The sequence below is a fragment of the Hermetia illucens genome, chromosome 2 (assembly GCF_905115235.1).
Source record: "Hermetia illucens chromosome 2, iHerIll2.2.curated.20191125, whole genome shotgun sequence".
NCBI classification, from domain to species: domain Eukaryota; kingdom Metazoa; phylum Arthropoda; class Insecta; order Diptera; family Stratiomyidae; genus Hermetia; species Hermetia illucens.
This window is the reverse complement of record NC_051850.1, coordinates 18786115-18811904: the sequence shown is the minus strand read 5'-3', so window position 1 is coordinate 18811904 and position 25790 is coordinate 18786115. Positions and strand designations below refer to the sequence as shown.

Below are 25790 nucleotides of genomic sequence, written 5' to 3'. Positions count from 1 at the left end.
TAGGACCTCCCGACATGGCGGGTTTTGTCTCAGAGTGGAGAGCATTTAACGACATTATGCTCTTGGATTACAGGTTATTACAGGCAATGGGCATGAATCCACCTCCCAGCATTCTATTTCAGAACCCGAGGAAGACAGATAGATATTGATTGATGCTAGCACTGAGCGTTCGAGTTATGATCCTTGGGAAGCACATACAATTGCTTCTTGAAATTAAGAAAACAACCCAGATGATAGTAATTAGCGTGAGAAAAGCTTTCGAAGAAAGTCTAATCAATTCGACAAAGCAGACCAAAACATCATAGTAGAACTCGGATTTGGCAAAGGAGAGGAGAACGGTAAGGGTATTCATTAACTGAGTTTTAAAATCTGGTCCAACCGTTGGCTGAAATCGGTATAAAGAGGCTCAGAAAATTTTAAAGGAGAGCAAGTGATAGTTTTGATGATCATCACAGATACGCTTTTGCGAAGAGGCTAACCTCAAAATCAAAGCAGATACTACTCAAAGGATGTAGCCAACAGGTGGATTTTCTACGTTTACAGAGCGGGAGGTATTCAGAAAATGCACTTTCCAGGCAGCATCCGAAATCTCAGCTCAGGGCCGACAGTTGCATACAACCCTCAACCGAGAGGCTGGACTCTGGCATACAAATTAGTACCACCGGAGCGAGTAAAATGGGAATTTAACACGTTCCATAGATACAAGTGTGCTGGCCCGCATGGCTTCATTTAGCAATAGATAGAATGGATGCTCTGGATCTATATATTCATGTACGCTTAGCACTCGCTTGTATTCCAATTAACGGACGTGATGTGAAGGTGATATTTATTCCCAAATTAGGGAAACCCGCCAGCATGGGCGCAAAAAGCTTTTCACCGATTAAAAAACCGGAAAGACAAATACGTCGAGTCGTAAAGAATACATACTTTCCTAGGTGGTCACTTTACTGTAGCCAATATGTCTACTAGAAAGCCAAATCCACATAGACAACACTTCGTGACAAAAATTGAGAATGCGATATCCGAAAAGGAAGACACCCAAGTTGCATTCATGGACATCGAGCGTGCTTTCAAATCTGCCTCTTTCGCGGGGATATGTAACGCAGCAAGGCAGTGTGGTATCGATCCGCTATTAGTTAGTTGGATCCTTTTGTATGCTGTTGTGGAGAGACTCACATATTGGCGGATGGAAGTCTATTTAGGAAGGATGTTCTAGAGGCTGCCCACAGTGACGAGTTCTCTCTCCTCTGTTATGTTCCTAGTAATGGACACCTTGCTATGGCTGTTGGAGGACCCAATGGATTTTCGGATGATCTAGTCTTAACAATTATCGACAAGTAGGAAAGTGGCAGATTAGCGTGCCAAGGATCTGGATCCATAGTGGTGTGGTCACAGTCACAGGCATCCGGCCATCCCCTGTGAAGTGTGCTCTAAAGGGTGAAATTGCAAGTAGTTATGCAGCCAATGGAGAAATTGAATTTCAGGCCGGAGGCGAAAACTTGTGTGAAAGAACCCGGGATCCCTTAAGCGGTATAGTGGTTGTCTCTTAAAAAGTGGGACATCAAAACCTTGGTTGGCGGGAGGATGATGGTTTTGACTATATTCAGCCTGGTCTCCTCAGATTTCAGACGAAGATACGTCATTAAGGTGTTCTTCAATGAAGAATCTACGTACTCTCTGCTTGCGGAAGATTCGAAAATGCCTGCGAACATTGCAGATGGGAGGCCAGTGAATAGACGATTTTTGGGGAACATATAACTTCGTAATTAAATCACTGAGTATCTGCAGTTGGCATGTTTGTCGCAGGCCATGATAAAGGAGGAGGGTTTGAGGCAATGTACCCAGTACACAGTAAAAAAATGCAGAGAACAGGAAAGGGACGAATAAATATTCTGCTGTTGCTCTACTATGCTAAAACTTGACTCCACTTGGTGACAGGAGCTGTAATATGCTATTGTTGCTTATCGGGGTGGAGAGTATTTTTATTTCTAGATGTTAAATACAGACACCATCCTGATCTTTTCAGATTTTCGAGCTATGTAGTCCCTTTGAGCGAGGTCTTGAAATAAGTGACTATCTTTCAACGGGCTAGACCGGATACCGGTTGTTGCGCCGTTGATGATGATGATCTTTCAACGCCTGCACTCGCCCCGCTCACTTTAAAATTTATGTCGAAACTAAGATTAGCTTCGGAAAGTGCTAATCATTTGTTACCCACATGGCTCTATTCCGTGAAAAAAAATTGCACTGTCCTTTTGCATCTTTATATCACATTCACACTCCCATAACTTGGACATATATGTTTAATGAGGTAAGTTAAGTAGAGTTCCGAAAGCTAGACGAGCGAAAACTTTAAACAGAACAAGTGACAATTTTGTTCAACTTGGGGGTTGCACACATTAAGAAAGTGCGACAATTCCATTATGGGTTATGGTTTGCAGCGGAACGCACTATTCCAGCAGGGCCGTGAATGCCACAGGTTCGTGCAAAAAGGGTGCAAGTTTCTCGCAAAGTCGGGAGGAGCGTTGAAAATGAAGTACAAGAGCAGATTAACTATTTTATATGGAACTAAATGTATGTGTGCTGTGTTTTTTAATGGCTGGAATAAAACATACCGATATTTCGGAAACAACTGGCGCACCCAATAAAATCGTGTCATTATTCGCATTTATGACGATGTGATTAGTTATTGAGCATTATTTTGTAGCAGACCTTACGCACCAGGGTTTTAAAAATAGGTAAAATGTGCACAGGAGGAATATATCATAACTAAAGAGAGTTGAACAACTAGCATATGGAGAGTTATTGCATAGAACAGGCATACGTAAATTAGAGTAGGGGTATGAACCAAAACGAGAAAAGTGGAGAGACGCTGTCAAAAATATAAGAGAATGACAGAGAGACCTAAATAGAAGTGAAATTAATATCAGGTAAGGAGCATTAGGAGCCGAACCAGCCCTCAGAAAAAATCAAATGTCTAATTAAAGACTGGTGGTAATATCAACAGCTCCAAGAGTAGCTTACAGAAGCAATGGGTGCAGCTGATTTAAGCTTGAAAACTCAGAGTCGACTATCAAAAGCCAGAAAAATAGTTGAGCATTGGATGTTGATAGGATGCCAGTTATCAGAGGTGGTAAAAGGAGATAAATTGGCAAGGACATTAGAATGAGAGGCATTGCCGAATAGTTAGTAAACAAAAAAAAAAACTAACTTTTCGATAATGCCGAGAAAGATTCTGAAAGATTTGGTGACTACTAAAAGGGTTTATGGACCTAAGGTTGTATTGACCAACTTTTAATGATCAAACATCATCATTAATGGCGCAACAACCGGTATCCGATCTACGCCTGTAACAGTAAGGAACTCCAGACATTCCGGTTTTGCGTCTATGTCCAACAATTCGATATCCCTAAAAGCTACCCTTTGATTACAGGATTTGGTGCAGGAAAATGTTGAGCATATATTCGTCGTCTTTGAGCATTCATATGTTAATCTTGTTGTGCTGCACAAAATGATGATTAACTTCGGAGTTCCAGCAAAACACGTCTGACACAGCAAAATGACACAACCGGGGGATGCTTTACGTGACCATCTTTACCTGACCATATTGGCCATAAACCTGGCTGTTAGGAAAGAGGTATTTTCCTACGCCAAGTCCAGACCGTAGGCTTCCGGTAATGAGAACCTTCCTACGCTCGGATGTGCCTCGATTACAAACTGACGTAGGAAAAATGCATCCAGAAATGTATCAGAATCCGATTGCTATTTCTGTATGATTGGAATAGGTAGCGACTGGGGATTTTTACCACAACAAACAATACCAGAGAGCGATGAGTACTTTTACGCCTAACTACAGGAACCACTTAACCACCAAAAGAGAGAACGGTTGGCAGGTGGTCACTGGTTACTTGAGATTATGGGCATAATAACTGACGGATAAAGAATAGAATCCGATTGAGCTCAAGGGTGTTATTGGAACTGCTAATTATAGAACTTGTCCAGCCCCGCGAGAAAATGAAGGTTAAGCCTTAAAATAAAAAAAAAACAAGCAGCGGGAAACAGCAAGGTTAGGGCTAAAAATAGGAAAACCAGCAGTGGAAAACAGCAGAAAAGTCATTGTCAGACTCAACGAAGCTGGGGGGATACAAAGCGATTAAATATTATTATCCTTCGACGTAAAAGCGATGTCCCCAAACTTACCGATGAAGGAAGCTCTACACTTCTTCGAGGAGTGGATCACAATACTCGAAAACTCATCAACAAACTGTATAAGAAACTGGCCTTCACGTGCATGAGTGAATCCTATTTCACATTCAGGAATAAATTTTATAAAACAACCTCCAGGGCAGCAATGGGTAACCCTCTCTCCCCGCTGCTATGCGAGGTATTTTTGGAGAACCTGGAGGATGTCCCAATATAGAAGTGATGTCACAGCGCTGTGGGAGATGCGTTAGACAGAGACTGGTTTCCTGGAGAAGAGCTACTACACCATATATTACAGTGGTCATCCAGTAAACTATGTGCGCGGAGTAGGTTTGTTAGACAGCCAAAAAATGAAATCTACTGTTATCGGTTTTGAAAATATAAGCGAACGACTATGCCCTCTAGGATTGTGAGGTAAATTTAGAAATATAAGCCTCATTAACGTTCACGCTCCAACAGCGAAGACTGCAGTGTAAGGAAAGGATACCTTCAGCCCCTCAAAACCTCCCCCGGGTATGATATCAAAATCATACTTGGGGATTTTAACAATGATAACGGACTGCACATTATTCAATTAGCAGTATCGCACGAAATGCTTGTTGGAAATATCTGGCTTGTGCGGAAAGCCGTCCACAAACATACGTGGTCTCTCCTGACAGGACCACTTTCAACCAAGTAGACCACGTGTTGATTGAATGCCGCCACCTTTCAGTCTCGACGAATGTCAGAACATTAGGGGGAGCAATGTAGACTCGGATCACCATCTCATTGGCATAGTCTTCCGGGGTCGAATAAAAACACCACCTAAAATCCCTTCTAACAATGAGGCGAGAGTTAACACTCAAGCTATACACAACATAGTCCTCCGCAACATGGATGGAAATGAATACCCCAATAATAGCAGTCAACCGAGGTCTTGGAGATAAAGCCTCGAGAAATTATTTTCGCAATCACCTGAAGAACGTTATCATTAATGCAGCCACAAACATACTTGGCCCCAGCCGCAAAAAGAGTCGGAACGGCTGGTTTGACAATGAAGGTAAGCTAGCAACGGAACGGAAGAATGCTGCATACCGAGTAATGTTGTATTCTCAAAGAACGCGGGCACGTGCAGAGACTTACCACGAACTCCGGCGAGCGGAGAAACGACTTAACAGATGGAAAAAGGAAGCCTGGGAGAACTAACAGGTCTGTGAAATCGAAAAGTAGAGGGAGGAACCGCACCAGGCGCGGAAGTATTACCAACAAGTCAGCAGGATGAAATTTTACACACCTGGATGCTCATCCTGCCGAGACAAAGAGGGAAATCTGATTTCTGACAGAATGGACATATTGGAGCAATGGGTTGAGTATTTTGATGAACTTCTGAACCACCAGAACATCGGCGAGTTAGAGGTTCCGCCAACAGAAGACGACGGACAAATACTGCCTACACCAAGTATAGAAGAAACAGTCCGTGCAATTCATCGGCTTAAAAATCAAAAGTCACCAAGAGCCCAAAGAATTACAGCCGAATTGTTTAAATGTGGAGGCGATCAACTGCAACAATCGGTTCATTAACTTATGCTCAAGGTAGGACAGCGAATGAATGTCTGACGATTGGCAATGAGGCATTATCTGTCCCACATATGGTATAAAAGGGGAGATATCACGCAATGTAGCAATTATAGAGGTATCACGTTGCAGAGTATCATCTATAAGATATTCTCTGGTGACTTGCTAAGTCGGATAACCCCATATGCTCATAACATAATCGGCCCATACCAAAGAGGTTTCACTCTAGACAAATCAGTAGCAGACCAGATTTTCTCTCTGCGGCAAGCGATGGAGAATTGTTGGAATTTGGCCATCAGTTGCACCATCTTTTCATCGGCTTCAAGGCCGCCTATGATTGCAAGACCAGAGTTATCTGTACACGGTCATGAGAGAATTCGGTATCCCGACGAAATTGATACGACTAACTAGGTTGTCCCTGACCAATGGTTCTCCGAGGTAGAGGGAAGGAAGACGGAGCGGCAACGCTGTCGGCTGAACCAAAACCAAGTGGCCGAGGAGAACCTCCAAGTGGTGGCACCGGGAAACGCTGTATCGCATTGGCTTGCCGGCCGTGATACAGTAGGCGAATGCTCCAAGGCCTAGCAAGGGCGATCAGACCCGAGTCTGCACGGGGACTCATCTGAAGTGGCTGCGGTCACGAAACCTTACCAGGGGTATACTGGTACCATGGGAACCGAGGTAGCCCCTGGACTCTTATACTTCAGGAGAAATCCTGTCGTATCTTAGTACAGCTCGGTTGTTTGCGCTTAGCCCCCTTGTGGGAGTTTCACGGTGGCTGTGGTTGTGCTCAAGCGAGAAGAGACCTTCGGGCCCCGACGTGGTGTTGTGTATCAACACGGGTGCCGTACTCCATAGTTCGGTAGAGATTTAGGTAATTCTTGCATCCACCAGTATGAATGCCATGCACTTGGTATAGACTGGTACCGTTGTTTGCTTGTCGCAGCGGGGCTCTGATTGTGGTCACAAAATCAATCCGCGTCTTAAGAAGACCGTAGGAAAATCCTACGTTAAACAATAAGCCGTCCCGTAAGGGAGGAGGGTTCGGCCGCGAGGTTTAGGTACTCTCAATGGCTAAAGTGCAGTAGAACACAAGGCTTGTCCCTGACCAATGTCCTTGAGATCATTCAACATCAACAACGGTCTAAAACAGAGGGATGCCTTATGATGCGTCCTCTTTAACCTGGCCTTCGAGAAAATGATCCATGTAATTGAGAACAGCCCGAGATGAACAATCTGACTTCATCCAGATGGAGCAGATGGGGCGAGATTTCGGGCTGTACATTAATGAATGCAAGACGAAGTACATGGTTGCAACGTCAGCGTCGAAACCCAAAGAAGGAAACAACGATCAAAAGAAAAAGTAAAGATAGGAGACTACAACTTTGAGACCGTTGAAAATTTCTCCTATCTAGGGTCGAAAATCACAACCGATAACAGCTATGACGATGAAATCCGCGTAGGGTTGTTGTACAAGACTATGATCTTGCCAGTCGTTATGTATTCTTTGCAAGAAAAATTACAAACTCTTGGTCGTGTTCGAAAGAAGAATCCTCCGAAGAATTTTTGGCCCCCTACATGAGGATGGACGATTCTGTAGCCTACATAACGATGAAATCTATGAAGGATACTACGACGTCAGGTTGTGGACAAAATCCGGCTCAAGAGGTTGCGCTGATCGGTTCAATTAATCCGTATGGACGATCCAGCCCGGAAAGTCTATGAAGGCAATATCTATGGTAGAAAAAGAAGACGTGGTAGACCCTGTCTAAGATGGAGTGATGACCTCGGTCAGGACGCCAGATAGCTTTTAGGGATATTGAATTGGTGGACCTCGGCGAAAACCGGGGTGTCTGGAGTTCCTTACTAAGCCAAGTATAGACCGCATACCGGTTTTTGAGCCGTTGATGATGGTGACTACGTCCGAAAAATGTTAAAACCGGGGTGTCTGGAGTTCTTTATTAAGGCAGGCCTAGACCGATGATGAATAACTACAATGGAGTCGTAGACTTCGCCTCTAGTAAGATATAACAGTAAGCGCCATATGTTTCCTATATTGGCGCGTATGCATGGAAAGCTGGGCTCTCCAGATGGTCGATCGTATAACCAGATGTGTTCATTCAGAAAAAATGGCCCGTTTGCATCGTCTATGATCATACATATCTAAGTGGGAACTGCGAGTCTGATGAATATCTAGTAATAACCATCTATCAAAGGCAAAACTAGCTTCTTTTAGAGACTCAACATCAATAGATTCCGGAGCGAGTCAGGGGTGGAAGTACATGTTCCTCCTCTCGAAAAGAAAGCAATAGTCATGGGCACTTGGTAAGTAAACTAGTCAACGACATATGGACAAGTGTAAGGGACCCTTTTAAACCCGTTCTGGGGGCAACGTTGGAAACGGAATCGTGGAAAAGAAGTACTGTTTGATTCTGTTAGGAGAATACCGCCAAAATCTTGAAAACCAGGCTAAACGTTTACGCGGAAAAATCATCGAGAGGTACTAGGGTGGCTTCAAAGATAGACGGCCAAAAATAGATCGGCTCGTTACGGTGAAATTGCTGTTCGAGAAATACGAAGAGTTTAATGTCGACGTTTACCAAAAATTCGTCGGCTTTAAACGAGCATACGCAACAGACAGTATGAAGGTACGTCCCAACAATCCCGACACAGGTGCGAATTCAAAGCAATCCGATTGATACATTTTCATCAACGCTATCAACGCTTTTCAACAGCGCGCAATTAGATAGTTCCTATAGATACCAAAAGTACGATCCTCTTTAAGTCAACGTAAGTGATAGTACGCCAGTAACAACAATATTTTATTTCGTTCAGTGTTCGGTCCCAAAAAACCCTTTGTGGAGCTCGATGATGCAGCACTACCTCTTTTGCTGCATCATCGAGTTCCACAAAGGGTTTTTTGGCCCAAGGATCAGTGAACAAAAAATCGACGTGATGGCCGAAACTGGAAAAGAGAAAAATAATTAATGTGCTAAGTGCTAATCAGAATTCTTAGAGCAGTTCCAGAGGATGAAGGTTGACGAATCAAGTGCAACAGATAGCTGCAAATATTCGGAAATCCTTAAGTCCAATGTGCTGGGAAAGTAGGGGGTATTTACAGACAGGTTCGGAAACTTGAGAAGTTGAAAACTCAGTCGATTCCGACAGCGCTTCGTGATTAGTTATAAGGAACTGATGGAGGCAGTCATTGCCGGAAGAGAAGGCTAGATGGAGTGCATTCAGCTAAAACTCGGAAAGGCTTGCAGTGTTACGAAGAAGAAGGAGAACATAGGATTGTCTCGCAGACCCTCTCTTTTATGACACCGCAAGAGATGACCTATAAATAAAACCGTGGTATCATTTTAAACGTACCGGCCATGAAGGAAGGATTTTTGATGAGAAACATCGAATAACGAGGCCATGAATGCAGCAAGATAGATTTCAGAGTCAGTTGTTAGTGTTTTCCATCAACCTGAAGTCTACTGTCTTTAATTAGGTATCTAACGCCTTACTTAGTATCTACTATTCACCTGACCTCAACATGCGCATGCAATTATGTAGCGATATTGGAGCCGCCTACTCGAATATGGTAGTCAATATTTCAAAGTAGAATCTGACCTAAATGATGCAATAATATCTGACTCAAGGGTGCAGTTGATTAGTAGCAACTATGTCATTTTAAAACTTAGATACTAATAAAAGTATTCAAGCATGTCTAATAGAATTGGTGAATGTTATTTTATGTGTTTTACTTACCTTTAAAGCGTCATTGTCTCCAAGTTAGGTAGTTGTCTTTCGATTATCTTTTCGGTAAATTTAAACCAAAGAAGTGAGTACTTACATAATATTCCAATTGTTTTGTAATCACTGGCTTGATAACTGCAGGGGCTGCAGCTTTGATGTATGCAGCTGGGGCAGCTGCATATGTAGCAACAGCTGGTGCGGCTGCAGCATAGCGGATTCCTCCACCATAGTATCCTCCACTGGCGTATCCTCCACTGGCGTATCCTCCATGTCCTAGACCTCCATAATATCCGTACCCAAGCCCTGATGAAACTAACCCGGCTCCATGTCCTGTTGCGATTAATCCGGCTCCGTGTCCAGCAAGAAGGCCGCCACCGTGACCTGCGTAGCTAACAACAGCGGGAGCTGCAGCCACTTTCACAGCACCAGCACCGACAAGATGGGCGGCTCCTCCATGATAAGATGCCGAATAACCGGCAGAACCTGCATGATATGCAACAGCTGGAGCGGCAGCCACCTTAATGCCAGCGGTATATGCAGCACCTCCATGATAACCAGCCGCTGAATAACCAGCTCCGGTGGTGTGATATGAAACAGCTGGAGCGGCAGCTACAGCAAGTTTAGCGGGAGCAGAAACATAAGCTGTTGAAACAGCAGGAGCTGCGGCGACAATCGGTGCTGCGGCGACAGCAACTTTAGCCGGGGCAGAAACGTATGAGGTAGAAACAGCTGGTGCAGATACATAAGATGCAGAAAGGGCTGGAGCAGCAGCTACTGCAATTTTAGCTGGTGCTGAAACGTAAGCTGTGGAAACAGCAGGCGCTGCTGAGTAAGCAACTTTAGAGACAACAGGAGCTGCTGAGTATGACACGGCAGGTGCGGCATAGGCTACCTTTGCGACAGCTGGAGCCGCATATGAAACAGCGGGTGCTGCATAGGCTACTTTGGCAACAGCCGGAGCGGCATATGAAACAGCGGGAGCAGCATATGCTATTTTGGATACAGCTGGAGCCGCGTATGAAACAGCTGGAGCGGCATAAGCAATTTTTGAAACAGCTGGAGCTGCATATGAAACGGCTGGGGCAGCGTAAGCGAGTTTTGAAACAGCTGGAGCTGCATATGAAAGAGCTGGGGCAGCATAAGCGACTTTAGATACAGCCGGAGCGGCATATGAAACGGCTGGGGCGCCATATGAGACAGCTGAAGCGGCATAACCTACTTTAGCAATGGCAGGACTTGCATATGAAACAGCCGGGGCAGCATAGGCTATTTTGGATACCGCTGGAGCTGCATATGAAACAGCTGGGGCAGCATAGGCTAGTTTGGATACAGCTGGAGCTGCATATGAGACAGCTGGGGCAGCATAGGCAATCTTGGAAACAGCGGGAGCGGCATATGAAACAGCTGGGGCAGCATAAGCTATTTTGGAAACAGCCGGAGCGGCATAAGATACAGCCGGAGCGGCATAAGATACAGCCGGAGCAGCGTAAGCTACTTTGGAAATCGCGGGGGCTGCATATGAAACAGCTGGAGCAGCATAGGCTACTTTGGCCACGGCTGGTGCTGCATATGAAACAGCTGGAGCAGCATAAGCTACTTTGGCCACAGCTGGTGCTGCATATGAAACAGCTGGAGCTGCATAAGCTACTTTCGAAACGACTGGTGCTGCTGAATATGTGACTGCAGGTGCGGCGTATGTGGCGACTTTAGCTACGGCGGGAGCGGCGGCAACACTAACTGCTGGAGCAGCATAAGAAGCAACCTTGGCGAAACCAAGACCAGATGAGTATGAAGCTATTGATGGAGCTGCATATGCTACCTTTGTAACAGCAGGAGACGCATAGCCACCATAGGATAGCTTGCTGATACCATACCCTGTGGAATACGAGCTGACGGCTGGTGCGGCGTATGCTACCTTTGCAATTGCTGGTGCAGCGGTTACAGCGATGGCAGGAGCAGCATAGGATCCTAGTTTACTCACACCATAGCCTGTAGAATACGAGCTAACTGCTGGAGCGGCATAGGCTACCTTCGCTATGGCTGGTGCGGCGGTCACTGCGACTGCAGGAGCGGCGTACGATGCAAGCTTACTGACACCATATCCTGTAGAATATGAGGTTATAGTTGGTGCTGAATATGCTACTTTTGCAATAGCTGGTGCAGCGGCGATACTAACTGCTGGAGCCGAGTATGTGGCATACTTGGCAACGGCAGGGGCTGCCGCATATGCAACGTTAGCAAGACCAATACCTGAAGAATACGATGTTACCGCTGGTGCTGAATATGCTACCTTTGCAATGGCAGGTGCAGCAGAAACGGCGACAGCTGGAGCAGCATATGCAACTTTGGCAGCACCTCCGGAGAAGTAAGAATGCGATACGTCGGCTGCTTGAGAATAGGCGATTTTAGCGACAGCTGGGGCAGCGGCATATGTTACGGCTGGTGCGGCGGCATATGACACAGCTGGTGCGGCGGAATATGCTACTTTAGCTATAGCTGGTGCAGCAGGTAGATATGTCTTAGAGATTACTGGCGGAGAAATTAAGTTAGAAACAGCGCCACTGGATGTGGCGTAACCTGATACGGCAGGAACAACGGCTGCATATTTTGAGGCTGGGGATTGATCTGCATATGCTACTCCAACTGTTTTAGCGTATGTCACCGCTGGTGCGATTGATGCTTTGTAAATTGGTGCTGAAAATAAAAAAATAGGCCATTGAGATATAGAGTGGCAAAAGTCTCCTTGAAGGACGGAAAGTTGGGGAAATCTGAGCCATGATTGATACCTTCGTACTAACAGAAGAGGGCTTTTTTGGAAAGAGCGTTGCTTTGCCGCAGACGAGATTTGTTCTTCATCAGGTCAACTATTTATATAAGGAAACATAAGAAAGTGGCCGCTGAAGTTATTGGTTCAAGGAAAACGCACTTTAGTGTACTTCCTTCAACCTCCAAAGGAACTATAAAGCGTAAAACATTGCTATTCTGATCGACAGCTAAGCGATGATCAAGGCACTTAGGTCCAACGAGGTGAACTTGAAACTGGTATGGGAATGTGGAGAGACTGAACATGCTCAGCTACCGCAATAAGATCAAGATTTTCTAGGTTCCCTGCTTTGTTTGGAAGGCAATGAGTAGTGGACAACCTGACCGGAAGCGGGTACATTTCCATGATATTCAAATGCCAAGAGGATCGGCTGAGGGAGCTACACCGGACGAACCAAGCAGGAATGACGTAGTCCAGGTTGCTTATGGCAGGATATGAACTGAATCGCTCAAAGGACTCTTTAAACGTCACTAATAAGAGCCTCCAGATTATAATGCTTATACTCACTGGTCACTGCCGACTAAACTATCACCTGGGCAAGTTAGGGTATTTAGGGACACTCCCTGTAGGTTTTGTGCGGGGTATGGCGTAACCTCCCTACATGTTCTGAGACAGTGTGCAAAGTAGGTCGAGGCACCTGGGAGAATGCTTAATACCAGACGCCAAGTTGAAATACTTGGAAGTAGGGACTTTAGTTAATAGGTACATTAAAACCAGTAATTGGGGCACAATAGTACTTCTGCGACGCAGTGCAATTTACCTTAACAGAATAATAGTAATAAAACGACGGAAAGGTTGATTCATGAGAAAGATGTTTTGGAAGCAGCAAATCGGTCTTAAGGGCCGTAAAGAAGGAAAGCCACTGAGTCGCCAACTAAGAATGGACTTCACTTCTGAAAAATGACGAATAGTAAAATTTGGTCCTTTGAGAGGAAGTCGGATGGCAAAGGCCATTCAGATGATGTTTCAGTTGTCTTGAGTTAGATTGAAAGAGATTGCGAGAGGCCCGTCCTACAGTTTTTTGTTGATATAGTCGAGATACTCATTCCCGTGCAATAACTGACCAGAAATTTGACAATCTTGCAGAGAATCAGGGATAACAAAGATCCCATTTTTCTCAGACTCACCAAGGAGACTGAGTTCGAATAGTTCATCAGGACGTTGAAGAGGTGCATGAAGGAAAGATTTTTTTCTACTTCGCGGAAAAGCATATTTTTCTGTCCTCTCATAGACACGATTGGAAAGATTTTATAGATTCCAATTTACAAAAGACTTGTCCCTATCATAGAGTATATAGTCTCTTTACGGAGCCCATAGACTCAAACCCTTTCTACCTTCAACGGGCTACCAAAATTCGCAGAGAAAGAAACGTGATTAGTCAGCAGTAGGGCTTCATGACTGGATACTTTGATAGACGCGAAGTTTAATTTGTAAAGAGTTTTGAATAAGGGAAGTGGATAAATCTTAGTCCTCTAGGATAAGTGACGCCCAACATCGAAGGTCCTGTGTATAGTCGCCAATTATTCGTGGTCGGTCGCCAGTCCAATCGGCTGATGGCTTACGTCGGAGGTCTCTATTCCAATAGGCGCTGTTTGCTGATGCGGTTCAGGCTGTCTTTCTTCACGTTGTGGTCCGGAGCAAGCAGATGCACCGGAGCTTTGCCAGTTGCTTTTGCGCATTGTAGCTTGGAATCCGCAGTAATGATGATAGCTGGAGTTTTGCGATTACAATACATGCTACAGAGAACGGAGGTCCATTAACATCAGAAAAAGCGAGGGAGAAAGAAGAAAGTTCCATGAGAATCCATGAGAAGATAGACCGCGTTATCATCGAAAATGTCGGGTTATGGTTCAATTACAAGTACGATGGGGTTGACCATTATTTAATCCAGCTGTTCAACGGGCATGGGTATTTTTAGTCTTCTCTGCATACAGCCGGAAGATATATGAAGGTAGCAATTGAGTTCATGCAGCAGAGCGAAAAAGTGGGGGATAGGAAGAAGAGACGGCAGGGTATCTTGGGCTCCTTGAACCACGGGGTGTATACTCCTATATTGAATAGGTCTGGCTTGGGGTAATTTGCCAATGTGGTTCCCGGTTAATGTCCTAGACGCTACAGAAAGTTTTTAGCCGGTAGTCTATCTCTCTCTCTTTTCACACGTTCACAAACGGGGTCGGTTCGTTGCGATCGATTTCGCCATTTGGCCCTATCAAGTGCCTGATCTGGATGCAATTTCGAGGCTTTTAAATCCCCATTCAGCGTGTGAAGCCCCCGTTGTTTCGGCCGGCCTTTTGGTCGTTTACCATCAACTTCGATGTTCAAACCAATCTTCTCATACCATACCAGCGAAGACGCCTCTCTCGTAGTTTTTCCACGATCGGTGCAACTCCATGTCGGTGTGATCAAAACGTGTTACGTCACTAGTCTAACGCAACATCTTCGTCTCCAGTACCGCAAGACGCCGTTCATTGTCTTTTATAGTCGGCCAACACTCATAACCATAGAGAGCGATAGGACGGACGACATTGCGGTAGTCTATCTAAGGTATCTAAGGTAAGGAATTTGGCACTTTGTGTCCGTAATGCTAAGTATTTAGAAGGAATTAAGTAAGTGGGAAGGCGGAACGAAACGTGCAGAGCGGATACATTATTGCTTAAAACGCGATTTTCCGCGTTCTAAAGTGATTTTGACGGCAATTTCGCAAGAACTGAAGAAAAACGATGCAAATTTATTGGGATCATACCACATTTCCTGGATAAGGGACACTTTGGCCTGAGAAATGGGATTAGTAGTCCTTTGGTAGACAATTACTAGAAGGAGAATTTAGGAAAAAATTTGAACTTGTTTTACTTACCTGCAGTGACTGATACAACGGGTGCTGCCACAGAAACAGCGGGAGCAGCTACTGAAATAGCTGGCGCACTAAGTGAAACAGACGGAGCTGGGTAAGAATAACCAGCATGAATACAATCAGGTATTCCAGCTTTTATTGATAATGCGAGGCTTGCCACGCATAAAAATGTGAAAAGTATCTGAAATTATAAGAAAAAATTAAGGTTTTACTTTAGATGGATATATTTTCCTATGCAGTTTGTTATTGGATAATTTGAATATTGGGGCATACCGTGTCAATTCCTGGGAAATTATGTACGCCAACTCCATCTTTCTAATAACCTTGGCTACTAATACAGTTTCTTATTCAAACCTTCGTCACACGGATGACTTTGGTCTTGTTCGTATTCATTTACAATATTCTACCATTGAGGAGACGCGTCCTCAGAACAGGGGTCTTCGCCGGTTGACAACTTTATATTTTTGAGTGAAATTTTGTCACTTCGGCTCTGGTTGGCAGAATATAGCTTTAAAGGACAGGTCTACGATAAGCCAGGTTGGAAAATTCATTTTTCTTCACTATCTATCGGATGCAACTAAAAATTTTAGATGGGCCATCAAATGCGAATCCTGGTCCGTTTTTTTGGCATTTTATCACTGCCGTCAAATGTGAAGCGTAACATCGAGATAAAACATGGGGAAAATTAAAGGTCAAAATAAGGTCGGATGCAGCAATAGATGACATCCTTGCTGACGCCTTTTCCAAAAGGGTAAATTTTCTTTGCTCTCTCATCGTTCTTTCAAAAATTCAATGGAGCACTTTGGCCTGAGATAAATATCATGTGCGACCCCAATAATTTAGGATACGTGCTTTCTGTTTATTTTTTCAACACGTGCCTTTCAGCTTGTCAGTTTGATGAGGCCAATGCACTTTGTATTCGCGAAGAACATGCCAAATTCTTCCAACAATAAACGTTAATCCCCCTGCCTCCACTGATAACGTTGGCGCATATTTCGCACTTGATCCACCTTCAATAGACTGTTTCCCTGGAATAACACCGCAATAAAGGCCGTCCTGGAATAATACCACAATAAAGGTGGTTGATACCATCATCGTTAACTTTCACTAAGGGTGTCCAAATATGGAATGAAATGGATCATAAAGAACCATGTCACGGCCGAGGCGCGGATTTCGGAACAATGGAAAGCTTCCATTTAGCGCGAGGAGCGAGGGAGATCTCAATGAAGCTGGTCCCTTCTATAAGAATACGGACACGAAGGCGGGAAGGAAGAGGGCGTATGCGCAAGCTGCGGCCTGGGAGGGACATTTTACCACCCTCCGGGAATGCCTGCGGAAAAAATGCTTAAGTCTGCAATGAAGCCAAGATTTAACAATCAAGCTTTTCGCGATAGGCATCTCCATTTGGAATGCACTGATGAGGCTGCCTGAAAGTGGCTCTAGCAGGTAATCCCAGTTTGCAGTTCTGGCGGTCGGCCCAAGTTCATTATTGTGAACACTGAGCTGCGCAGGACAGAACATATCGAATGTTGGCTACCGCGCCAGGGAGGAAGGCAGGGGACATCACCCTCATGTTTGGTGAACAGAACCCGGGCATGGACTTCGGACACTGGAGGGTAAAATTCATGAATGCCAGGATGGACAAATCTACAAACGGGGAGAGTTTCAGCGTGGTATTCGAAATGCACCAAACGAGTCTGAATGTGATTAGGGGAAGCCTCCGTACGGTGCTCCACTTGTTTCTGGATAGATTGAAGTTTAATTATATCAGGAAACTGTAGAGCATAATTTTGAGAACGAAGAACAATGATGATCTTCAACTAGGATCTTCTGCGATGAAGATCCATAAGGCTGAGAACTTGTATCCTCATGTCAAGACGGTAAGAGGCAACCATTCTCAGATAGTGCAGAACAGTTTTCAGGACTTAGTTACGGTTATCGTACAATACTAGATTAATGGCGAGAGGAAAAACATCATAGTTGCATCGGTTTATTTACCATATGATTCTTTGTATCCTCCACCGACGTAAGAACTACGGGATCTGGAAGCGTATGCAAAATCAAGTGATCACGAACTCTCAATAGGTTGCGATGGGAACACTGAACTGGGACCGAGAAGAAGTGAAGCAATTGACCTAACACATTCTACTTCAAAAGTGTGAGTGTTACATACTGGCGGGTACTCGACGAGGTCTCACTGCCAGATCACCGGTACCTTCAATTCAATCTGACTATTGCGGGCGAACAGTCTGTAATAAATACAAAGACACATCTCTAGGAGAATGGATTGGCCAAAGTTCAATGAACCTCTCGGCAATAAAGTGCAGCCGCCTAGAGCTCCTTTGGCGCTTGAAGATGAATTGGAAACTCTGAATTGCACAGTTTTTGAGTGATATGAAGAGGCTTGTCCTATTTCCCGATGCGGTAAAACGGTTCCTTTCTGGAACCGGGTAGTGCAAAAATTCAGGAAATCAACCAGGCGACTTCTGAACCGTGTTTGTAAAACCAATAAGAATGAAGACTGATTAAATTTCTGGAACTCACGGCGTTAATATAGGTGTTCGAAACGAGACTCCTTTTGAGTGTACTGTGAGGAAGGGTCCTGTCTTCATACTGAAGCCTGGGAAAAATGAAAATTCTATTCCAAAGAACTTCAGACCGATTAGCTTGACTTCATTCTTGCTGAAAGGTTTGGAGATCAGGATGCCATGCATCTTAGGCATATAATTGGTAAACCTCGGCGCAAAGTCGGGATATCTGGAGTTCCTTATTAAGGCAGCCCCAGGCCGGATACCGGGCGTTGGGAATGCAGGCCAGAAATTCAATCGTTCCCTGTAGTCATTGATCATGGCAAATGAGGGCTCTGACTGTCTTTTAATGCCGCAAATTTATTTCTGAAGTTAATGGATTGATGTCTTCGTACAAGACCTATCATCGGCTTCAATAGCTTTTGTTAAGTATGAAGCCTTAGCGGTTGTCGACTAAGCTGATAATTGGGGCGGAAAGAAGATCGGTTAAGGCTTGACACAAACGTTCCGCAGGACCCATTTTCACTAGCCTTGGTCAGTTCTGGTGAGAGAGGGGAGGAAAGAGGGCGGTTTTATCTTCGTCCGAAGTTTTTTCGGCGGTTCGGAAAAGAGACCTTAATAACAGAGATATTTTGGTTATGTAGATGTGCTCCTATTCACACTGAGCCCAACTTTCTTTTCACAATCAGGTTCATAGGTGAATACTTCACTAAAGCAAGCGAAAGGGTATCATTCAGCCCATCCAATGAAAAAGTTATGGAGATAAAAGGCTCATCGCCGAGAATTTAGACATGACTTCAAATATATGTTGTGCTGAGAAAATGAGGGTTTATATTGCTGCTACCATCGAATACTTGTTAACTGAGACAAAAAGTAAAATTAATTCGACTTCGACTTTTGAACAGTCATTCAATGCAATCTCTGCAATGATGTCGAAATCATAGATTAGATTGGTAGAATCACAAGGTGAGCGTACGATGACCAAATCAATCGGAGTTGCTAAGGATAGCTGTTAACTCCTTCAAGACTAATTTTGCAAAATTCAAAAACATGTTTCGATAGCTTGCTCTTCAACGGCCGTGATTACTGATGACCAGCAGAAACTTAAGGAAGTGTAGCTCCTTGTTAGGCTTTAAGCGGTTGTATATGGTCTTGTCCAACGAAAGTGATATAATTACGTACGGAAAGGTAGGTCTGATTCAGTAGTGGTGCTGACATTTGCTAGTGCTGCACTGGTACATAACATGTCTTAACACTTTAGTAAAAATTATCCTCATATGTCCGGATAGGTCAGTGTCGTACCAAAAGTGGTGATTGAAGTCTAACAGGTGGGATTTATTTTCTGACTGTAGGTCGTATACCAGTCGACTTAGTTCTGAATGAGTACCTGAGTCAAATCAGGGTAAAAATTATGGACGAGCGCGATGCTGACCATATTGCCTTCTAAGGGCACTGCAATCCTGTAATGTACCGTTACGGTCTTGAATGAAGTGCTCCAACATACCTGAAGGCACTGATCCAATTGTATTGCTGTCGCAACGATTATTATTATCCTAATTGAGGCGTGTAAGGCAGAGCCCTGGAGGAGAAAGGAGCGTGTAAACCAGGGAAAGAAGTCACCCAGGTGACAAAGGTGACACCTCCTTTGCAAAGGTTACTCGGCGAGAAAGCTGAAAAAGAAACCGCGAGGGGATGGGTGAAATGCCTGGACCCCAACAGACCCCCAAAAAGCTGAAACGCCCTTCTCCAAAGAAACCGGAGCAGGCACTGAAGACAGGCCAAGATGTCAACCGAAAGGCGATAGGTGTGATGCCTGCGAATGAGGCAGAGCATGAAGTGCGAGGCACAGAGACATGGAGCAAGGTTGTCTCCAAGAAGAGGAAAGAGAGGAGGAGGATACGGCCAGAAGTGATCGTCATTTCCAAAAAGGGGAAAGCAACTTATGCCGATATTCTTAAGCAACTTAAGTCGGACCCGGAGCTTAGTGATCTAGGAAACAGCGTCAACCGAATTAGATGGTCGCAGAAGGGAGACCTCATGCTGGAGCTAAAGAAATCGAATGATAAAATAGCAGAGAAATTCCTCGGTGGAAAAATCCCTTGGCCAGCAGGCTGCAGTAAGGTCCAGACGACAGGAATTAACTCTCCAGTGCAAGGACATCGATAAGGTCACTACGAAGGAGGATGTCCGCACAGCACTGGAAAAGGTGTTCGAGCTTCCGGGACTACAGGAATCGGCAGTCAAATCGATGCGAAAGGCTTATGGGGAGACGCAGACTCCCAGTAGAGACAGCGTCCAAAATACTAGCGGCGGAGAAAGTGAGGATAGGCTCGGTAAACTGTCGACTCGGAGAGCGAGTGGACATGAAAAGATGGACTTTGAGCATATAACTCCAGCATGCACCAGCGTGCACAATGGATCAAAGCGATGCAGGAGGTGTGGAGGAGAGGGACATATCTCAAGGGAGTGCACAGCTAACCCGAAATGCATGCTGTGCGGAGGAAAGGAGGACATTGACAACCGACATATTGCTGGCAGCAGCAGGTGTCCAGTGTGTAGGAGAGCGCTAAATACAAGGCCCAAATAAGATTGATTCAAATCAATCTAACCAAGTGTGAGGCGGCGCAAGACCTCCTCTCACAGACCGTCCGAGAGAAGGGAATTGACGTTGCCATTATTTGGACAGGGCCGGTAAGGCAGCGATTTGAGTGTGCGGCGGGCAAGCCATTCAAGAAGTTATGCAACGTCCGGAAGCTGGTTTCGTGAGACCAAAGATGGGCGGGATTCATATCTACAGCTGTTACGCTTCTCCTAGCGCAATGCGTTCGCAGTAGGAGGAGATGCTGGATACAAGGAGTCATACGCTGAAAATCATAGCGGGTGACTTCAATGCCTGGGTTTGTGAGTGGGGTAGCCGAAGGACAAACCAGGGAGGACGTATCCTGCTCGAAGCATCTGCCGAGTTGGATGTTGTACTGCCTGGGCTCTATCGTCGACCTCACATACGTGAGCACCGCATTGGCAAGGGGAACTACTTGGTATGTCAGTGAGCATTACACCCACAGCGGCCACCAGACCATCTTTGTTAAAATCGCTGGTGGGCCAAGTGGCGGGTTGAATGCTCGCAGAAAGGGTTCGAGCAGGATACGTTCTCTGAAGCTCTGGCGGGTCATGACGACCTGAATGGCATGGCGACCGAAATAATAATAATAATAATAATCGTTGGCGCAACAATCCATATTGGATCAGGGCCTTGAAGTGTGTTAGAGCACTTCATTCAAGACTGTAACGGTACACTAGGAGGCAATGTGGTCAGCATTGCGCTCGCCCGAGATTATTACCCTCATTTGACTCAGGTACTCATTCACAGCTGAGTCGACTGGTATCCGACGTCAAATCACGATGCTAATTCCACTGCCACCAGTGAGATTTGAACCGCGACCTTCCGTATGACAGCCTAGTGCTCTAACCACTGAGCTATCCGGCGACCGAAATGGCATCGGGAATCACCCGATGGGTGACCGAGGCATGCGACGCTGCTGTGCCTCGGAGGCGAGAGTTTGCAAGCAAACAGCCAAACTATTGGTGGAATAGCAAAATCGCGGAGCTAAGATCGGCATGCCATCGAGCAAGAAGGCAGCTCCAGCCATCCAGGGGAAGACCAGATTACGAGGAGTGCGAACGAGATTATAGGACGTTGTGTGGCGAAATAAAGGAGGCCATTCGTAGGAGCAAAAGAGATTGCTTTAGGCGATTGTGTGTCAACATAAACACCTGGGGCATGGCCTGCAAGCTGGTTATGAAGAAGTCGCAGGGGGAAAGGTCGTTTCAGGTGACCTGCCCACGGTTTGTACAAAAAATTTTGACCAGGCTCTTTCCTCAAAATACGGAGAGCAGGTATTAAACGGAGGCCCAATTCGAGGTGGGTATAATACCTCGCGTTACCGAGAAGGAACTTCAAGTCGTCGAAGGGTCAATGGACATACTAGCTTATTCCTGATATTAGAGAATGGCTTGACCGACGACACGGGGAGATGAACTATCACCTCACGCAGTGTCTCACTGGACACGGTGGTTGCTACAGAACGTATCTACATTGTATCGGTGCGGATGATTCCCCGAACTGTTACAGATGTCATGGAATCTCAGAGGACCCGGAGCATGTGCTGGTTGAGTGTCCGAGATTCCGGGAGCAAAGAAGAAGCCTGAGCGAGGTCCTAGGAGTCGGCGTGAACCCTTAAAACTTAGTCCGAGAAATGCTCAGGTCGGAGGCAAACTGGACTTTGGTTATCCACACAATTGTGCAGATACAAACCCAGCTCCTGAGAGAAGCACGCGCACGAAAAGCGCAAAGAAATGGAGAGGCTGTACCCTAAAAACAGAATGGAGCTGCTGAAGTAAGCAAAGAAGCGGAAGACTGCAGGCAAGCTTGCCTCGCGAAGTAATGCCTAAATGGTGGTCCCGTGGCGCAAGGGCAGGAGAGAGGTGGGGGTGTTTTTTTAGTGTGCTAGGGATATCTACGGACACTGCCTGCAGGATTTGTGCGGAGTGTGATGAAACCTCTATACACTTTCTGGGATGGTGTCCGGCACGTGTGCAAAGTAGGTCGAGGTATCTGGGAGTACACTTAATACCAGATACAAAGTTGACGGTTATGGGCTTGCTTGAGATACTATGAATAATAGGTACACTATAACTAGTAAAAGGGGCACAATAGTTCTTTAAGGATGCAGTGTGACTTTCCCTTAACAGAATAATAATAATAAGACAAGGATCCTAAGTGACATAAAAGATTTCAGAGATAACAGTAGTAGCCGCAATAGTTAAAGAAAAATTACTGGAAATTTGCAGTGTGGGCCTGGCAGGCAAACTCGCTGGAAAAACAAGGCTGAATATCTTTTGCGGTGGAAGTCTTTTCAGCAGTACGTTGGCACCTAAAGCTGGTAAACCGCTAGGTGAGGTATTCTATGGGAAACGCGTTGAGCCGAATAATGACTGCTTCATGTACCGAACAGTTTCGATGGTTTTCCGATTGATCGTCTGATTTCCATGAAGTAATCTCACTTCTGATTGAAAACGAGTGAATATGTGAATGCATCAAATATGGCCAACTGCTACCAAGTTGGGAAGCCCTAGCGGACGAATGATAGTGTCAGTTACCTTGTTGATTTTGTCGACAGTTACCCGAAGGAAGGACGAATTTGATATGATAATAATGATGGAGTCAAGGGGTATATTGTCTTCAAGGGTGTTCCTCAGGGCTCTGTTCAGCCGTTACTAGATGATTTATTGGAAAGTCGGGTTATATTCAGGGGTGAATAAGGTCGAAAATAATCCAACACCATAAAGTGCTATAAAATGAACTAGCTGAGCATTAATAGAGGGCACCCCTTAATTTCCGTCCTAGGTCCGAATTTTTTATTTACGGTCCTGGACCTGGTTTAACCAAGGGTTGAAGTTGTTCCGGAGATATGTTTTCTATTTGTCCAGAGGTGTTTTCTCTGTTTGTCTCATATTCAAAACCAAGCCATCTTGACTGACAGCGAATCTGAGTAAAGGTGGTATGGCGGCCGAGATAGTTCCCCAAATGAAGTAGGTTCAGGGGTACTGGAGTTGGAGGATCAACTGAGTTTCCAAATTTTGTTAATTCGAAAATAAATTATAAGTGGGAACATATCAGATGCAAAAAGGGTGTTGAAGGTGAAGGTGGAATTTGATCGAGGGATGGTACAAGGCTTGTAATACCTTCATATTGACCTTTTAGCCTTTCCCGATAAAAAAAGGAAACTTATAAAAAGGATACCATTTAGGAAATACGAAAAGTTAGCTAATTATATCATATCCAAAATGATGTATCAATGCCTGCCATTATTAAATTGACAAAGCTAGGATGGATTGTTAGCGTCGAAAGGACGAAGGTTTACAGTCTCCCCAAAGAACTACGTGACTGTAAAGTTTTATGAATCTTTTTGTTCATACGTTTATGAAGTATTTAAAATATTGTTTTGGTGCGTAAGTGGTCAGCTAATTAAGGCGTTCGGGAGAGAGATGGATGGATATGCTGTTGATGATGTCCTTAGGAATATCAATTTGTTGAATTCATTCTGTTTGAACAATTATGGATGCTTTTCGGTCAAATATTAGGTTCACTTTTTTTGAAAGTTGACGTAGAAAGACAAGGCAATTAGAGTGTGAGATCTGGTTTACCCTCCAAGGATAGACACATATTTGAGGTGTCATGTTCGACCACTTATTAACATAAGGGGCTGAAAGGATTACAAAAGATTATCTCAGTTGTAGCGAATGTTTGGCGCAGGGTTGAGGGAGGGTTCGGATATCAAGTTGCAGTACAGAGATGAAAGTGATCACCTCTATGAAATATCATAGAGTAGAAGTACAAGAATTGAAGTCAGTAATGCCACCCCATACATTTGCACGTATTTTACTATATCCACTTTTTTAAGAAACTCTAGGAAACAGAGGATTTTACTGGAGTCCAAATAATATCACATATTTTTCCACATATCAAAAAGGAACTCCCAGATATCATCACCGGGACATCTTGGGCAAATTGAACTCCTAAATATCGAACAACACCAGAATTGTAGGAATAATTCTACATCCGTCTTATATCACATTTATTTCCCACATTTAGACACATATTCCATATTAGTTTACGATATATCCTTGAATGTCCTTCTGCTCGTAAACACCAAAACTTCACTCACCTTCATGTTAGTCTGTTTCTTCACAAATTAATTGAATAAATATCTTCTGTTTTATCACAAGAACTTTTGCTTTTTTTTATTATTATATTTAAGGATACTAAGAATTAGTCGGAATATCACGTAACTAAAAGTGATACCGCTCTACTTTGTAGAGCACCACGAGATACTGATGGCCGGCCTAGCCCTATAGTGTCTTATATACGGTCAACCAAAAGTGATATAGAGTAGTAAATGTTAAATGTGCAATTTTGCCCCATTTGTCCGATTTGTTCGATCAACAAGACCGCCACCAGCCGCAACAAACGTAGTTAGTATCCGCTGTCTTAAGTCGCCGCAGCCCCACCTTAATTATTTTCCGAAATGGTCTCAAACAGCACCAATGTTCCGTTTAAAAGGCGTTTCACTCTCGTTTTTATTTATAACTCTTTACAATCTTTGCTATGGTACTATGACCACCAAGGTACCGTGTATTTTGGGTCGTGTGAATTTTTCTTCTTGCCCACAGCAGCGTACTTTAAGAACCCGGTCATATCTCGAGGATTATGCATGCACTTCATCCATGCATTATCTTATGAAGCAAGCATGTATCTTTGATGGCTGCCTTTAGTGTTGAGCGATGACAATAATTTGCACGGCTACAATAAAAAAATGCTGCGTCCAAGTACGGCTTGGAATAGTTGGAATTCCTTCAGAAAAGGTGTCCGAGGACATCGGTGAAATACCAGAGTTATGTACCAGATGATGACCAACACGAAAGCTAAGTCGGTGGAATTAAGATCACTTTTTTTAAATCAAAAGCCTCCCCATGCCTCCTGGCCGTTTCGGCCCCAGTCATGAATATCGCTAGCGAAAACGGCCGGCATGCGTGCGTATGTGCGTATCCAGATCAATAGAAATCTCCTCCCGTGCAGATCTGAGAACTCACGCAATCCACTTGCACTATCGTTTGAATGGATTACGTCAGATCAGGGTACAGCATATTAATCTGCTCGTACTGTATCTGAATCGAATATTAACCTGTGTCGAATGCGATTACTTGCATTGAAGAGTGTTACCACTTGAATACTGTGCGAAGACAATGGGCAGTAAATTAGCTGTCTTTAGATTTGCTACTTATATACACACGTATATGGGCTTAAATAAAAATCTGTCTGAATAGACTATTTAACATTTTAGAGCATGAATATCTGAATCAATTCTCTGTGGATGCATTCAACCGTTGTTAGTCAATTTAGTGCATTTCTGTTCACGAGGTCAACCGAAGTGCAGTTTTCAGGAATTCGCTTTTTGTGCAAGAATCTAGGACTTGGGTTAACTGTCAGAAGATATCTTCCGCGAGATGAGCGAACTTTGTTATA

The 25790-nt window shown here is 44.5% G+C and overlaps 1 protein-coding gene across 3 annotated transcripts in view; it reads right to left on the bottom strand.

Annotated features, from left to right (window-relative positions):
* LOC119649820 (ice-structuring glycoprotein) overlaps positions 1-24583 on the bottom strand; it is a 34270-nt gene extending 9687 nt beyond the window's left edge. Inside the window, exons 1-4 of one of the 3 annotated variants that reach the window (XM_038052154.1) lie at positions 24433-24583; positions 15180-15357; positions 11321-12195; positions 9599-11263 (exon numbers count right to left, since the gene is read on the bottom strand). In XM_038052154.1, the coding sequence (XP_037908082.1) occupies positions 9599-11263; positions 11321-12195; positions 15180-15357; positions 24433-24438 (2724 nt within the window). In that variant the 5' untranslated portion in view covers positions 24439-24583. Of the gene's footprint in view, positions 1-9598; positions 12196-15179; positions 15358-24432 lie in introns of all 3 variants that reach the window. The other 2 variants (XM_038052155.1, XM_038052153.1) reach the window with 2 other exon arrangements.
* Between the last annotated feature and the right edge of the window lie 1207 nt (positions 24584-25790).